Source organism: Megalobrama amblycephala, linkage group LG21, assembly GCF_018812025.1.
Source record: "Megalobrama amblycephala isolate DHTTF-2021 linkage group LG21, ASM1881202v1, whole genome shotgun sequence".
NCBI classification, from domain to species: Eukaryota; Metazoa; Chordata; class Actinopteri; order Cypriniformes; family Xenocyprididae; genus Megalobrama; species Megalobrama amblycephala.
The window spans coordinates 12,186,115-12,203,229 of record NC_063064.1 but is presented as its reverse complement, the minus strand read 5'-3'; the positions used below and the strand labels follow the sequence as shown (position 1 = coordinate 12,203,229).

Here is a 17,115-nt window from a genome sequence, read left to right as displayed (position 1 = left end):
TGCTGTTGCTCCTGGATCTGTGCTGCCCCCTAGTGCCGGTGTGAGGAATGTAGGGAGAACCTGAGCAGCAGAACAGTCAATGAAAATGAAAACCTAAAGCTCCTAGGAACAGCACAGAGCTTAGGATGCACCAGATGTCACTCAAATGTGACAGAAAATGACATCACATCAGTTTTTATCTTAATTTTTCACATATTCTATCAATTTTTAAAACTGTAATATTATAACATTTTATTTTCATCTCATATTTCATTGTTAAATTTTCTGTATTTTGATATATATATATATATATATATATATATATATATGTGTATATATATATATATATATGTGTGTGTGTGTTCATATTAAATTAACATTTTATCATCATCTTAGAAAATTTATATTAATTAAAGACTCTGTATTTCAGTCTTAAGTTGACAGAAAATCATTATTATCAATTCATATTTTGTATTCACCTTACATTATTTTTAAATTTCCTGTATTTCAAAAAATATTTGATCATATATATATATATGTGTGTGTGTGTGTGTATGTATGTATATAAACAAACGTGTGTGTGTGTGTGTGTGTGTGTGTGTGTATGTGTGTGTATGTATATAAACAAACGTGTGTGTGTATGTATGTATGTATGTATATAAACAAATGTGTGTGTGTGTGTGTGTAGTTCCTGTCCTTGATTCTGATTGGTCAATAGCTGTGTTTTATTGATGATAAAACACGGCCATGACCGCTTCACCCAACAGTTCTGTGTATCACTACACAACACCCTTAGCAACCACTCTTAGCAACATAAACTGTTCTCAATTGATATTGTTCATTGAAGCTTACTGTATTATGGACAAGAGTATTGAAAGAAAGAGTTCAAGTGAGCGAGTTTATTACCCGCATTCAGATTTAGCATTTTCCTTCAGGTCAGTCCTATGTTCATAATAAAAAATCTGATTAAATGTCTGATGTATTATCTTGTCCTTTTAACGGTTAAGGGGTTTTCCCGTGACTGACAGCGATAGTCAAAGCAGTTGCATCTTGTTCACAATAATTTTTCAATGTAAAAGTCTTCGCTACTGACTGACACACTTATAAAGACGGTCTTTGCCGCCATCTAAAGGCGTAGTAATGTAACTTCTGTTGCTGTTCACGGTCAGGGACTAATTTTTTCCGGCAGAAGGAAGGCTTTTAGTGATTTTACTTCACTGAGACCACAGTGAAAAAAATCTGGGATTTTAAATAACCATTTAATCAACTTTTCACTCAGTTTGTTGTGCGGACAATATACTTTGTAATGGGGAAAAACATATACTGAATAAAATGGTTTCTGACTTTTTCAGTTTTAAACCTGGTGATTTGATTGCTGGACTAGTTTTATTCCGTCACACAGAGTCAGTCTGACTTGCAGCAATGTGGTTGTGTTTGTGACAGATGTCTCAGTTTGAGCAGAGCTCTGAATTGAAAGGTTTGGGTCAAGTATTACTCCTTTTTAGCTGAGCAGTGACTGTGTCTCTATACATATCATACTTTTTCCTCTCCGTGTCTTGCCAGAGTTGTGCATTAATGTGTAAACAGCAGTAGTTCAGACGGGGATTGATGGGGAAGACGCAACAGATGTAGACATTCTGCAGTCATGGTAAATGTCTGGCAGTGCCAGCATCAGCAGCTGGACATTACAGACACTTTCTCTCTCTGTCTCCATCCAGTCTGTCAGATCCACTAACAGACCCCACACTCATCTGCTGTGTGAGTGGGAATCTGCCGTTTCAGGGTCTCATGCTGAAATCTGTGGCATTGCGTGCCCTTTATTCTGTCAGCAAGAACCACAGCCAGATGTGTTTTCTTTTCCTTTTGTTTGGGTGTGGATACATTTATATCACAAGTTGACAATGAAGCACTAGCTGTATGCATTGTCTCAGGATGTAAAGATCTGGATTTGCCATCTGGCTGCTCAACCAGGTGGGCTTGTACCTGTTGGAGAGGAGGCATTGTCTTACTTGTCTGTCAGTCTCGGCCTGTATCTATTTCTGTCTCTGTCTTTTCACCTCTCCTCTCTGTCAGCCTGTGGGGTTATCTTAGATTGTTCTTCTTTTTATGTAAAAATCATATTTGGATTTGCTTTTTCTCTGTATGAGTGGCTGGGTGTGTCTCAGTCGGCTCCCTAGTTCAATAATAAGTGCACTGTCTAGGGAATCAGTCTTTCTGAGGGCTGTCAAAATTGTTGCATTTCCAGAATGCACTGTAAAATCTATTTAATTATCGAAAATGTTGTCTTATATCTCTGAATGCATTAAAGCCTAATTGTGTTTTATTTAGTATGTATTAAATATGGAGTTGTTAGAATATTTAAATATAAAAAAATTTCTTTTTTAATTATATTTATTTTTATTTTACTTATGTATTATTATTGTTGTTGTTATTGTTACATTTTACTCACATTTTGTGCTTAATGCAGAATAAATGGCTCATACTTGTATAATTTAACTTATAATAATGCTTTCAATGTATTATTATTATTATTGTCAATAATGATAGTCATCATAATTATAATAATGATTTGTTTTACTTACGTGATAAACATAGTTCACAATGGCATAATTGCTTTTCCATTTTATTTATTTTATGCGTTATTATTATATTATTTTTACTTTTTTTACATTATTATTATTATTATTATTATTAATAATAATAATACATGCCATGACCATTTGTAACGCTGGATAAACACATAGTTCACAATGGCAAAATTGCTTTTTCATTTTATTTATTTTATGCATTATTATTATTATTATTATTATTATTATTATTATTTATTATACATTTTACAGAATTTTTTGTCTAAAAATTCAGGATAAACAGCTCATCATGGCAATACTGTTTTTGTTGTTGTTTTTTGTTTGTAAACATGTTTTTACATTATTATTAATTATACATTTTACTGAAATTTTTTGTCTATAAATTCAGGATAAACAGTTGTTGTTTTTTTTGTTTGTTTTTTTTTTACATTTTTATTATTATTATTATTATTAATACATTCTATGACCGTTTGTAATGCAGGATAAACACATAGTTCACAATGGCATTATTTTATTTATTTTATGCATTATTATTATTATTAATTATACATTTTACAGAATTTTTTGTCTAAAAATTCAGGATAAACAGTTCATCATGGCAATATTGTTTTTGTTGTTGTTTTTTGTTTGTAAACATGTTTTTACATTATTATTAATTATACATTTTACTGAAATTTTTTGTCTATAAATTCAGGATAAACAGTTCATTTTTTTTTTTTTTTTTTTTACATTTTTTATTATTATTATTATTATTATTATTATTAATACATTCTATGACCGTTTGTAATGCAGGATAAACACATAGTTCACAATGGCAAAATTGCTTTTTCATTTTATTTATTTTATGCATTATTATTATTATTATTATTATTAATTATACATTTTACAGAATTTTTTGTCTAAAAATTCAGGATAAATAGTTCATAATGGCAGTATAGTTTTGTTGTTGTTTGTTTTTTAAACATGTTTTTACATTATTATTATTAATAATAATAATAATAATAATAATAATAATAATAATTACACATTTTACTAAAACTTTGTCTATAAATTCCTGATAAACAGTTTGAAATTGTTGTGGGTTTTTGTTTTGTTTTAACATGTTTTACATTATTATTGTTATTATTATTAATAATGATAATAATAATACATTCCATGACCATTTGTAATGCTGGATAAACATAGTTCACAATGGCATAATTGCTTTTTCTTTTTATTTATTTTATGCATTATTATATTACTATTATAATTATTATTATATTTTGCTAACAATTTTTTTCTTAAAAAGCAGGATGAGAACATGGGTAATAATGCCACAGTGCTTTTAAAAATAGCTACAATGTCATTGCATAATGCTGTTACAGTGTGAAATTACAAAGTACAAGCTATATGTAATGTGTGACCTCTTAATCATGTAACAGATGATTGAGTTATTAGCATCCCAGTGTTTAGAAGACATTGCTATTATCTAAATTCATATTCACAATATACTAATTCAAGGCACAGGAGCTGTAGTTTTTAGCCAGTAAAGTGGGTAACAGCATTTTTCGATGGAATCCGCCAATATCTCTCTAATCCTCAAACATGTAAACATCATTACCACCGCCAGCAGTCACTCCCACAGATTAGCATAGATTATGAGTAAACATGCCAAATTAATCTGATCTGTTGACTTGCTAATTTGACTGAAATAAATTGGCATTGAGTTATTTAAATTCTTACCTTGTAAGAGTAACACAATCACGAGCTGTTCTATGCATGTGTGTGTTTGCACGGTTTAATATCCCTTTGATTGCTACTATACATTTATGTAAATTATTGTTAGATTGTGTTGAAGTATAATCTGATTATTTTCTTTTGAGGAATTATGGTCATTATATAGCATTGTTAGCACAGCTGAAATATCTAGCTTCTCTTCGGGTGGCCTGCTCATTTCAGGACTTAAGCACCTCAAATCTCTTTTCCAGCCCATGAAGGTTTTAGCATACTAGTGCTAATAGCCTATTTGGCAGCTGTTCTTTATTCATATGAGCTTTGGGTTTTCTCCAGTCATGGATAGCCTGAAAGTATTGGAAATGTTATACAATTTTATAAATAATAGAGCTTGTAATGAATTTTCCATGATATTTCATCCTGAATATAAACTTTCCTAGTTATCCTCAATCAAAATGTTGAATTGTCTTGAAATTGATTGATATTAATGATAAAAAAAAACTTATCCAGTAATCATGAACTGATTTTGCTGGTTAAAATGTATAAGAACCCTGAAGGTTTTGCTTTCTTGCCTTTATATCTTCTTAAACTTTGCATTTCTTAACACATGCTATGTTTTTATCTAAATAAAGCATATTTTTCAACCTTTTTCACTTCTGTTCCCGCATTCAGGTGGAGGCCATCTTGGTAAACATCTTCGGAGGGATTGTTAACTGTGCCATCATTGCTAACGGCATCACCAAAGCCTGCCGAGAACTGGAGCTCAAGGTTCCCCTGGTGGTCAGGCTCGAAGGTGGGTGTGGCCAAACAATAACATTTTAATCAAATTTTGTCCATTTTTGCATTCAAAAGTTGCAATTTACCTCTTATTTCTTAAAATGTTCTCTGTACCTGTAACAAAACCACATCTGTCAAGTGAAGAGCTTGTTGGTGTTGGTTAGCAAGCGCGTCACGCCGCAGCAGTTGTTGGTGGCAGTGAGTGGAGCAGAGGGGCCAGGCGTTGATTGCGGGACCTCTCACCTGTGTATGCTAATGCTACTTGCTCGTGTGACACTGGGCCCGGCCTGATCCCATCTGGCCATTAGGATAATTGGCAGAAAACAGCTGAGTCGTTTTGCCCAGAGAGAGTCATATACTCCACTCCATTAGTTTTCTGCCCCTCGTTTGTCCATGCCGTACCCTGTCCTTCTGAGGACCGCTTAAATATAGAACAAGAGCAGCTTGAAGATATTTAGCAAAATTAAATACACATTATATTTAATTTTCTGATAATATTTGCACTCTCAGTGCACATGTGGGCCAAACCTGATGGCAATACGCCCGATACGTCATTGAAATAGTTAAAGAAACGGTTCACCCATAGATGAACATTCTGTCATCATTTACTCATGTCATTTCAAATCTGTATGACTTAAGGTGCTGTCACATTTACCATCATTGGCAAAATCCAGTCATTTCAGTTAGGCGCTCAGGAATCTAGTGAGAGATTTCGCAACAGGTTTGAGTTGGTCGCATGAATTTGCCCTGTTGACCAACAAAAAGCTGCTTGGTTTGAAAGTAACTTCTGTGTGAGTTGTGCTTCAGACATCGCTACACTGTTGACAATAGACACTTTTCCTTGTAAAATTTTGATAATGTGGCTGCTCCTTTAGTGAGGAACACAAAAAATGGCCTTTCACGCTGAGCTTAAAGGGTTAGTTCACCCAAAAATGAAAAAAATGTCATTTATTACTCCCCCTCATGCCGTTCAACACCCTTAAGACCTTCGTTCATCTTCGGAACACAAATTAAGATATTTTTGTTGAAATCCGATGGCTCAGTGTGGCCTGCATAGCCAGCAAGGAACGTTTCACACTTGTAATTTAGAAGCGTGGTTAGCACCGCTTTTTACCCAGGCTCTAGAGCAGGGTTAGCACTGCTTTTGAGGTGTTAACCCCACATTGTGGTGCCAAACTTGTAAAGTGTGAAACGATGCAGTGTTAGAATGTTACAGCTAGATGCTGTAACAGACAACCAATTGCATACTCATAAGGGCTTTTCACACTTGAAATAGTTAACCCTGGGTCATTCTAAACCCCGGAAAAATGGAATCCTGGGGTATTTTTCTTCACGTTTCACATGGCTCATAATTTACCTGGGGTTAAAGGGATAGTTCACCCAAAAATGAAAATTTGATGTTTATCTGCTTACCCCCAGCGCATCCAAGATGTAGGTGACTTTGTTTCTTCAGTAGAACACAAATGATGATTTTTAACTCCAACCGTTGCCGTCTGTCAGTGGTGTAATGCAAGTCAGCGGGAACTTGGACTATAAGAGTAAATAAAACACGACAGACAAATCCAAATTAAACCCTGCGGCTCGTGACGACACATTGACACATCTACTGAAGAAACAAAGACACCTACATCTTGGATGCGCTGGGGGTAAGCAGATAAACATCAAATTTTCATTTTTGGGTGAACTATCCCTTTAACAATTAATTCTGCATATTTATAAGATGATTTTTCACATTGTACATTCCTAATCCCTAGGTTAATGTTCTTATTTGCATATTTAAATGAAGCATGCAGCCTATTTACATAGTTCTAGCTGTATTATCGAGTTTATACTGAATGGTAGGGCTGCACGATGTATTGCACAATGCGAAAAATAACATTGAAATCGCGCTTAAACGCTATTCTTAGTGCGATTATGAAGTCACAAAGGCTGCGTTTTTTTATGCGCAGCTTGTCAATGAAATATGGCTCCAAATGCTAATCCATCTGAAAGCACTGCGAGTTTGAATCGCTTATAATGTGCATTTGAAAAAGCAACACGCGTCAAACATCTTTCCAGACATGAGAAGCATTTATTAACATCTTGTCCAACAAAAAACAACATTTAATAACATGTTTTTACTCCAAACTCACTTCATAACGACAGTTGAGCGTCCTTCTGTGAGATGATGTGGCTTCTTACACAGAATAAGGCAGTCGTGTGTTTATTAGTCATGTTTAATCAATCAAAACGTTTCAATCATCTGTTTATTCAGCTACAGCGATAGTATGATGCCCATAGGGATTTCCTGGAATGATGTGTGTTCTACTTCGGCAGCAGGGCATATTTGGAGTTTCTGCCCGAGAGCGCCCTCTGGCTTTCAGATGGAGAAGCATTTACTACTGATCACAGAGACATACAGCTCTGACAAGCTGCGCATAAAATAATCGTAGCCTTTGCCAAATCGTGTGCGATAAAATTTGCGATAAATCGCGATATATATCGTGCAGCCCTACTGAATGGACATGGACACGCAAAAAGTATTCATGTCGCTTCATAACATTAAGGTTGAATCACTGTAGTCACGTTGACTATTTTAACCATGTTTTTTTACTACCTTTTTGGACATCAAAAGGTGCAATGATGTCGCTGCCCATGTGTGGATCACATAGCCTCGGACAAAAATATATTAATTTGTGTTTCGAAGATGAACGAAGGTCTTACAGGTGTGAAACGACATGAGGATGAGTACTTAATGGCAGAAATTTCATTTTTGGGTGAACTAACCCTTTAAGACAGTGAGTTGACCATATGGACCACTTTCATGATATTTTTTCAGTGTATTTGCAAGCTTGAAAGCCTTCAATATTCATTGTAATTGCATGAAAAAAAGCACAAATGTCAAAATTTCCTGCTGTTGTGATTCATTGAAGAAAGCCCCATAGATTTGGAATATTTTAATATATATATATATTTGTATTAATTAATGATATAAATGATTAATTATGAAATATTTTCATTGGAATTTATTTATTTATTTTGAACCCTTTAAATTAAATGGCTAAAAGCCTTCATATCATACACAGGGCAAAAGTAATTACTGACACACAATTTTCACAAAGCATTTTCCATCCAAATGAAAATGCCTTAAAGCAATACTGGCTCAGATTCGCCTGCCCTCTCTGGAAAAGTGAATTAGCCACAGTGGCCTGAAAGCCCCTAGTAATGGGTGTAAGAGGCAGCATGCTGCTTACAGATCGATCGTCTATTCTGTCTCTCTGTCTGTGGCTGATCATGTCTGACAGATCGCTATAAGATGGTTCCCAGCTAGGAATTTAGTTGTATTAGCTGCCTATTGATTCAGGCCAATCTTACCCCAGCCCCTCCACCTTTCCAAAAAAGACTATAGGTATACATGAGTGTGTGTGAACCTCGTACTCTTTTCTTCCAGCTTTTCTACAATCAGCTCTTTCATATAGACACCTAAGACTGTCAATGACACATAATGAATGAAAATATTTTCCTTCTCTCATCTTTTTATAAGCACTTAAACTGCTCCCGTCTGGTTACATTGTTGTTATACTCAAAATTTTGTTGTTCAGTTTGCATGTACAGACATATTGGCATTGCTGTCATAATTGGCATTACATATTCAAATCCTGCACTGCCAGTGTAAACAGCTATTTCGTATAGATGCATAAAAAATGATTAAAATTGTAGTCAGATATGATATAAAATGTTTATATTTTTATTGTTTTTCAGTAGTGTAAATTGCTCGATTGTATCAAAAATATCATATGAGAGGGGAAAGTATGTAAAACCCTTTAAAACTTAAAGGGTTAGTTCACCCAAAAATGAAAATTCTGTCATTTATTACTCACCCTCATGCCGTTCCACACCCGTAAGACCTTCGTTAAAATTCGGAACACAAATTAAGATTATTTTAGTTGAAATCCGATGACTCAGTGAGGCCTCCATAGGGAGCAATGACATTTCCTCTCTCAAGATCCATAAAGGTACTAAAAACATATCTAAATCGGTTCATGTGAGTACAGTGGTTCAATATTAATATTATAAACCGACGAGAATATTTTTGGAGCGCCAAAAAAATCAAAATAACGACTTATTTAGGGATGGCTAATTTCAAAACACTGCTTCAGGAAGCTTCGGACGTTATGAATCTTTTGTGTCAAATCATGATTCGGATCACGTGTCAAACTGCTGAAATCACGTGACTTTGGCGTTCCGAACCGCTGATTCATTATTGCTCCGAAGCTTAAAATTGTGAAGGGTAAAATTATGTCATTCTTAGAATTATGACACACTTAAGACTAAAATTTTACTCTGAGTGGCTTTATACATACGACCCCTGATTTCAGCATGAAAATCTCCTAAAATATATGCATCACTCATTTTAAAAGTCATAAAATAATTAAATTATTATTATTATTATTATTATTATTATTATTATTATTATTATTATTTCATCTATGGTGCTCATGTGGGCGATGCAAGTTTAACCCTGGTTCACATCATGTCCTGATCCCATTCCCCCTTTTCTTCTGTTATTTTCTAGTCAATCTCTACACTAAAATGTATATTTAAAAATTTAAATATATAAATGAAATTGTTTCAAATTAAAGATAATAAAAGTCATTAATAAAAGTTATAAATAATTCAATAAAATATATAGTAGTTAAATCAAAAATAAATTTTAAGTAAGCATATATAATTAATAAAATAAAATATATTAAATAAAAATATATAATATATAAAATGTTCAAATAAGTATGTGAATAATTAAATTAAATATTAAATAAAAAGTTTTTTTTGTTTGTTTGTTTTTTTTGTTTTTTGTTTTTTTTACCAAACTTTTAAATATGATTGTTTAAAAGTTTGGTAAGATTTTTGTTTTTGAAAGAAGCCTCATGCTCACCACGGCTGCATTTATTGGATCAAAAATACAATAAAATATTTATTATTTATAAAATAATATTTTTACGGTAATATTGTGAAATATTATTACAATTTAAAATAACTGTTTTCTATTTGATTATACTTTAAAATGTAATTAATTCCTGTGATGGCAAAGCTTAATTTTCATCAGCCATTAATCCAGTCTTCAGGGTCACATGATCCTTCAGAAATCTGTCTAATATGCCGATTTGCTGCTCAAGAAACATGTCTTATTATCAATCTTAATAAAAGTTGTGCTGCATAAAAAGTATTAATTTAAAAAAGAAAAACTTGACCGCAAACTTTGGAATAGAAATGTCAAAATATGTCAAAATAACCTGCTTTCAGTAAAGCTAATAAAGCCCCTTTCAAAACTCATTATTAATATCAATGCATACTTGTTCATAATCATATTTTGTCAGTTCCATAATGAGTGTGTATGTTTAAAGATTAGTTATTCTAATTTAATCTTTGTTCAGAGACATGGGCCATTTCATATTGATTCATTCTGGTTGGTTTTGGTGTTAAGATGGTCTCTAGCAGCACCTAGTGGCAGTAAGTGAGTGTGCATGTCAGCTGTTCAATGCTGAGATCAATGTACCGTACTGTAGGTCTATGTGTGTGAGACATTACCACATACACAGCTTATTCTGTATGAATGAGACACATAATGACGTTAAAAAAGAACGCATGCAAAGATCTGACTCACACAAGGCCATCGAAGAGCCGCCGATCAGAGCAGTCTGAGAAAAAAACTCTTCAGTGTTGTGCGTGTGAGTATTTTTCATGGCTTTTGTTGAAGTTTGCTCTCGTTGCCCTTAGACGACTCAGCATTGTGAAGCAGTGGCGGTCGGCGGATATTCTATACTCCCAGCACACGGCCCTGCTCGCCCTCGTCCTCTGCTAATGAAATTATACAATTGATTGTTTTGTGCTGCCAAATGTGGGAGACGTGTTAGAAATGAGTTATTGTGCGAGCGGACAAAAGCGCTGAAATATCAGTAGTTAAGTGGTGCTGGTAATTGAATTCCTCATGAAACTGCTATTGATTAGAACATCCTCTCTCCTGAGAGAGCGAGTATTATCATAATTACACTGCAGGACAACAATAACACACTCACACTGACGGACGTGTGTGTAGAGAGATACTTATACATGCGCAGAGAGAGAAAGTAGATGTATATATGTGTGTAGCCTAAATATATATACTGCATTAAAAGATATTTTTGCACAGGCAGAGTTCTAGATCCAATCTGATAATGTTCATTTTTTGTGTGTGTGTGTTTGTTTGTTTTTTTGCCACACGGTTCATAAAAGGATGAGGATATATATATATAATATAATATATATATATATATATATATATATATATATAATATAATATAATATATATATATATTATATTATATTATATTATATTATATTATATTATATATAATTTAAATAAATAAATACACTTATGAATTTAAATAAATAAATACACTTGTGCTTCAAGTTAAAGATAAAGTAAAAAGTTATAAATAAAACAAATGTATAATAGTTAAATAAAAAATAATTATAAATAAGTATATGAATAATTAAATAATGCATGAAATAAAATTTAAAACTGGTTATAAAATAAAAATAAAATATATAATAGTTAAAAAATGTTTAAATAATATATGAATAATTAAATACAATTTTAAATAAAATATAATAATATTTGTAAAATTAAAATGAAATATATATATAGTTAAATACAAAATAAATGTTTAAGTAAGTATATGAATAATTAAAGCATTAGATAAAAAATAAACTAAATTAAAATAAAGTACATAATAGTTAAAAATGTTTGAATAAGTATATGAATAAATAAATAAATTTTAAATAAAATATAAGGTTTGTAAAAATTAAAATATATATATATATATATATATATATATATATATATATATATATATATATATATATATATATATATATAAATAAAAAATAAATGTTTAAATAAGTATATGAATAATTAAATAAAACATTAGATAAAATATAAAACTGCTTATAAAAATAAAATAAATTAAATTAAAATAAAGTACATAGTAGTTAAAAATATATAAGTATATGAATAAAAACAAATGTAAAACTGCTTATAGAAATAAAATAAAATAAAATATGCAATAGTTACAAAATGTTTAAATAAGTATATGAATTATTAAATAAAACATAATACAGTTTATAAAATGAAAATAAAATATAATAGTTAAAAATAAATGTTTAAGTATATGAATAATTAAGTAAAATCTAAAATAAAACACAATAAAGGTATAGAAATTGGATAAAAATAAATAATATAAAGCAAATTTTAAAAATGTAATGGAAAACAATACCTTTTCAGGCATTTAAAAATAAAGTAAAAAAAAAAAAAAAATAAAAAGATCCATCTTAAATAGGCTTGCTTTTGAGACACACATTTTGAGTGAGTGTGATATTTTCTCCCTGGAGCTGCACATTCACCTGTGAAATCAGCAGCTCTGTCATCAACAGCTGCTCAACATGTGCTCTGTCTGTCATTCCTCACATCTCACACCCTCATGTTCCTTTTCCTTCTTGTCTTTCTTCCTTTTTTTCTCAATCCACCCTCATCCTTTTGACCCCTGTGGAGTAGATTTCTGATTTGTTTTATTGAGTTGGCCCCGGGCCCTGGCCCTGTGTCAGGGGGCCATAGTTCAGTGACATTCAGAGTCACCATGGAGACCACAAGGGCAGGCAAAATGATACAGCGCGTGCTCAGTCGGGACCTCTGCTGCTGGCACCAACACGTCCCCCCGGCCAGCGAACGAGCACTTGTGTTTCCAGCCAATGGAACGAACAACCTCATTGCCATTCAGCCAATGGAACATTTCCTGTCCTTTTCAGCCAATGGAACGATCCTAAAGCATTTTCAACACCATTGATTCTTTAAACCAGCAGAGACACACTCCCCAAACTCACTCCCTGCCAGTCACGGCTTTATGAGAAAACACTGACTTATTTTTTTTTTTCTTTAAGTCTAGCCAGATTTTCCTTGTTAGGCGTTAATGTTAGGATATTTAGGGATGCACTGATATTAACATTCAATCTGATACTAATAAGAATCATTGTTATGATTTTTTAAATGATTTTTTGTATTATAATTGATATTATATTATATTTGTATATATATTGTGTTATTTATATTTTTAATTATGTTATGGTTGATGTTATAGACCTAAACTAATTTGTCTAAAAACTACAAATAATCAATATTTATATTTGCAAATATTATTTTATAATATGTTGGCCTAGATATGACTAATTGATTTTCATGATATGTTTGGTATATATATTATATTATATTATATTATATTATATTATATTTATTATTATTGATTATATATTTTATTTATATAATATTACTTATATATTTTTAATTAATAGATGATATTATAGATAACTAAAATACACCAAAAAAAGCTTTATTTTTATTTACTAACATTGTTTTATAATATGGCAGAACCTATTTATTTTAATAAGTTTGGTATTATGCAAATGATATTGATATTTGATATTATGCAAAATTATATATAGATATTAAATATTATAAAATATTGCCCCCTCCAAAAAAAATTATATATATATATATATATATATATATATATATATATATATATATATTATTTTTTTTTTTTTTTTTTTTTTTTTTTTTTTTATAATATTTAATATCTAATATTTATTATATGTTGTGTGGACCTAGATATAAGCAGTTGTTTTAAACTATAAGGTTGGTATTATTCAAGTTTGTCTGTGTTAATTAAACACACCTGGATAATAAACATTAGCTGTGCATAATTATTAATTTGTATATTACAACTATAATTATTTGTGTGCCTTAGATAAACATATTTTTTTTTTACATTTTACATTTTTATATTTAATATGTATGTCCAAGCTGAAAAACTATCCAACAGGGGATATTATGAATATCCAATATATGAAGAGTTCATTTGCAAAAACAGATAACTATTAATTCTCATAAATAAATGTATTTATTTATTTATTTATTTATTGTGTTCCAAGTAATATCAATCAAACTGCAGTTGGGTTGTTTTGATTAAATAATAATACCTAAAAAAATACAGGTAACTTACAAAATTAAAGTTCATTGAAAGTATGTTTTTTATGTATGTATGTATTTTACAGTCAAGCCAAAAGTTATTCAGACAGTTTTGATATTTTTGTTATATTTTTACTAGTGGGTGCAGGACACAATAGTTGATTTATGTAAGTGAGGAAAGTAAAATAAAGTAAACTGTGACATATTATACCCAAAAATTCTTCATACAGTGGACTACCAGTAAAATTAATAAAAATTTTGACACTTTGACCTGACCATGTTTTTCTTAAGTGTTATCTGACATAATTAAGATTATTTTATTTCTGACAGTTTAACTCTGAGATCTTGTCATATTTTATTAACATTTTTTAATATTATTATTTTATATATTTTTTTAACTATAGTGAAAAAACTGTATGAATGAATGAAATGTTCAAGGTGTCTGAAAATTTTTTGGTTTGACTGTATATTAAATATACACACACAATAACAGATAGGCACACACACACACACACAGACACACAAATGCAAAAGAACCACCAAGGGTTCAGCATGTAAGTCGTGTATGGTGTACAAGGACTTGCACGAGTCAAAGTTATAAATCCTCAATCACTTTTAGTCAGCTTTGACAAAACTCCCCTCAGCTAGTGCATCTTTTCTGAAGTGACTAGCAGCCTTGTCACCTGACCTGAATACTGCACGCTGATCCACTAAAACTGACTTATCGGTTTCTTTACACAAACAACAAGGGCGCTTGTCAGTTTCTGCTGTAAAACGTGAACTCATGATCCTTTGACAGTGGACAATACCGGCTTTTCTGACAAAACGTATTTAGGGTTCAGAACGTGCTATATGTGGAGAATAACGCACAGCAGTCAGTTCTTTTTTTTTTTTTTTTTTTAAGTGCCGTTTATCGGGTTTTGCAAATGAACTCTTCATATACAAATGCCAATAAATAAAAATAGCCTATTAAAATACATTTTGCAACCCTGTTGATAAGAATCTGTGTATCAGAATAAAAGTGAAGGCCTAAAAATCCCCATTAACCAAAGTATCTTTGCTATTGTTTTGTTTTCATGTTCAGGAACCAATGTTCAGGAGGCAAAGCGTATCCTGTCTGAGAGCGGGCTGCCCATCACCTCTGCCAGTGACCTCGATGACGCGGCCAGGAAAGCCGTTGCAGCCATTGCCAGGAAATAAATGCATATATGCATTCACACATTCACAAAACAAACATACCATTATTATACACATACACCAATAAAGCTGTGGCCTGCATCACCATGACATAAACAAAACAGCCTTACACACTTCATTCACAGAGAAAACTGCACATAATGCCTGAGAAGAAGCCACTTTTGTCACCTGCCTTTTGAACCACAGCTACATACCAGCCTGGTAGAGTCATTGGGCCTCCTGCCCAGTTTTTTTCCAGGGACAGAACTGTATTGAAAGGGATAGTTCACCCAAAAATGAAAATTTGACGTTTATCTGCTTACCCCCAGGGCATCCAAGATGTAGGTGACTTTGTTTCTTCAGTAGAACACAAATGATGATTTTTAACTTAAACCGTTGCCGTCTGTCAGTTGTATAATGCATGTCAATGGGAACTCTTATCAATAAGAGTAAAAAAAAACATGCACAGACAAATCCAAATTAAACCCTGCGGCTCGTGACGACACATTGATGTCCTAAGACACGAAACGATCGGTTTGTGCGAGAAACCGAACAGTATTTATATAATTTTTTACATCTAATACACCACTATGTCCAACTGCCTTGATCATCCAGTGTGTACTTTGACATAGTGGTGCATTTAGAGGTAAAAAATGATATAAATACTGTTCGGTTTCTCGCACAAACCGATCGTTTCGTGTCTTAGGACATCAATGTGTCGTCACGAGCCCCAGGGTTGAATTTGGATTTGTCTGTGCATGTTTTTTTTTTTTTTACTCTTATAGATGAAGTTCCCATTGCCATGCATTATATGACTGACAGACGGCAACGGTTGGAGTTAAAAATCATCATTTGTGTTCTACTGAAGAAACAAAGTCACCTACATCTTGGATGCCCTGGGGGTAAGCAGATAAACATCAAATTTTCATTTTTGGGTGAACTATCTCTTTAAGACCCTCTTTACAGCCCACACAATCTGGGGTCTCAAATCCAGGGCTGTCTAGGAAAATATGAGGCATCTTTTTCTGCATTTTTGTCAGCCATTTCTGTAGTTTAAATAAATAACTCTTTAACATTCATTGCCTTACTTTAAGCATTTTATGGAAAGTTTCCTTTATTGATTATAAGTATGGATTTATTTTTTCAAATTAAACTATAAAATCAGTTAAGATAAATAATCGCTTAATTGCATTCCCTATTAAGTAAACCATGAAACAATACAGAGTCATGTAGTGGAATAGCCTTGTTTTTATACGACTGAACTGTGAAATACATCTCAAATCTGATATTGATTTCTTAATCTCCATATGATATCACCGTCCCAGTCTGATTTGAGGTTTATCTTGTTTATGAAGGTGTGATAAGACTTTTTATGGGTATAAAATTTAAAACTCTAGATTAAGTATTGTTGATATGGTTATTGAACAGTAAATGCAATATTGATAAAGTTTCCTGATTACATGTTAAAAAAGTGCATTATAATGTATATTTAATTACATTTTTTTTAAATAAACATAAAGTGGTGTAGTTTTTCTACTATGCTTATTATAAAGATGTTTTACAAGCTAAACATCCACAAATATAAATAGCTTTTTTTTTAAAATCTTGAATGTATTTTCAAAGTTAATGTATATTTAAAATGAATCAACAATATTGAAAATAAAACTATTTCAATGAAAGCTTTTTTCCCTCTTTTCTCTCTTTACTTTTTTAATATTAGATTGAGTAGTAGAATAATTGTCTGCAGTCATAAGAAAAATGTGTTTTTAAACCACTAGCCATAATTGCAGTACTGAACTGTGTGAGCGCGTCCGTTCACAGGCGTTTCCTGAAATCCATCCT

General features: G+C 31.9%; 1 protein-coding gene across 1 annotated transcript in view; it reads left to right on the top strand.

Moving 5' to 3' along the window:
* suclg2 (succinate-CoA ligase GDP-forming subunit beta) overlaps positions 1-15,533 on the top strand; it is a 170,599-nt gene extending 155,066 nt beyond the window's left edge. Inside the window, exons 10-11 of the mRNA XM_048173302.1 lie at positions 4,953-5,073; positions 15,182-15,533. Of these exons, the coding sequence (XP_048029259.1) occupies positions 4,953-5,073; positions 15,182-15,297 (237 nt within the window). The 3' untranslated portion in view covers positions 15,298-15,533. The remainder of the gene's footprint in view (positions 1-4,952; positions 5,074-15,181) is intronic.
* The last annotated feature ends 1,582 nt before the right edge of the window (positions 15,534-17,115 follow it).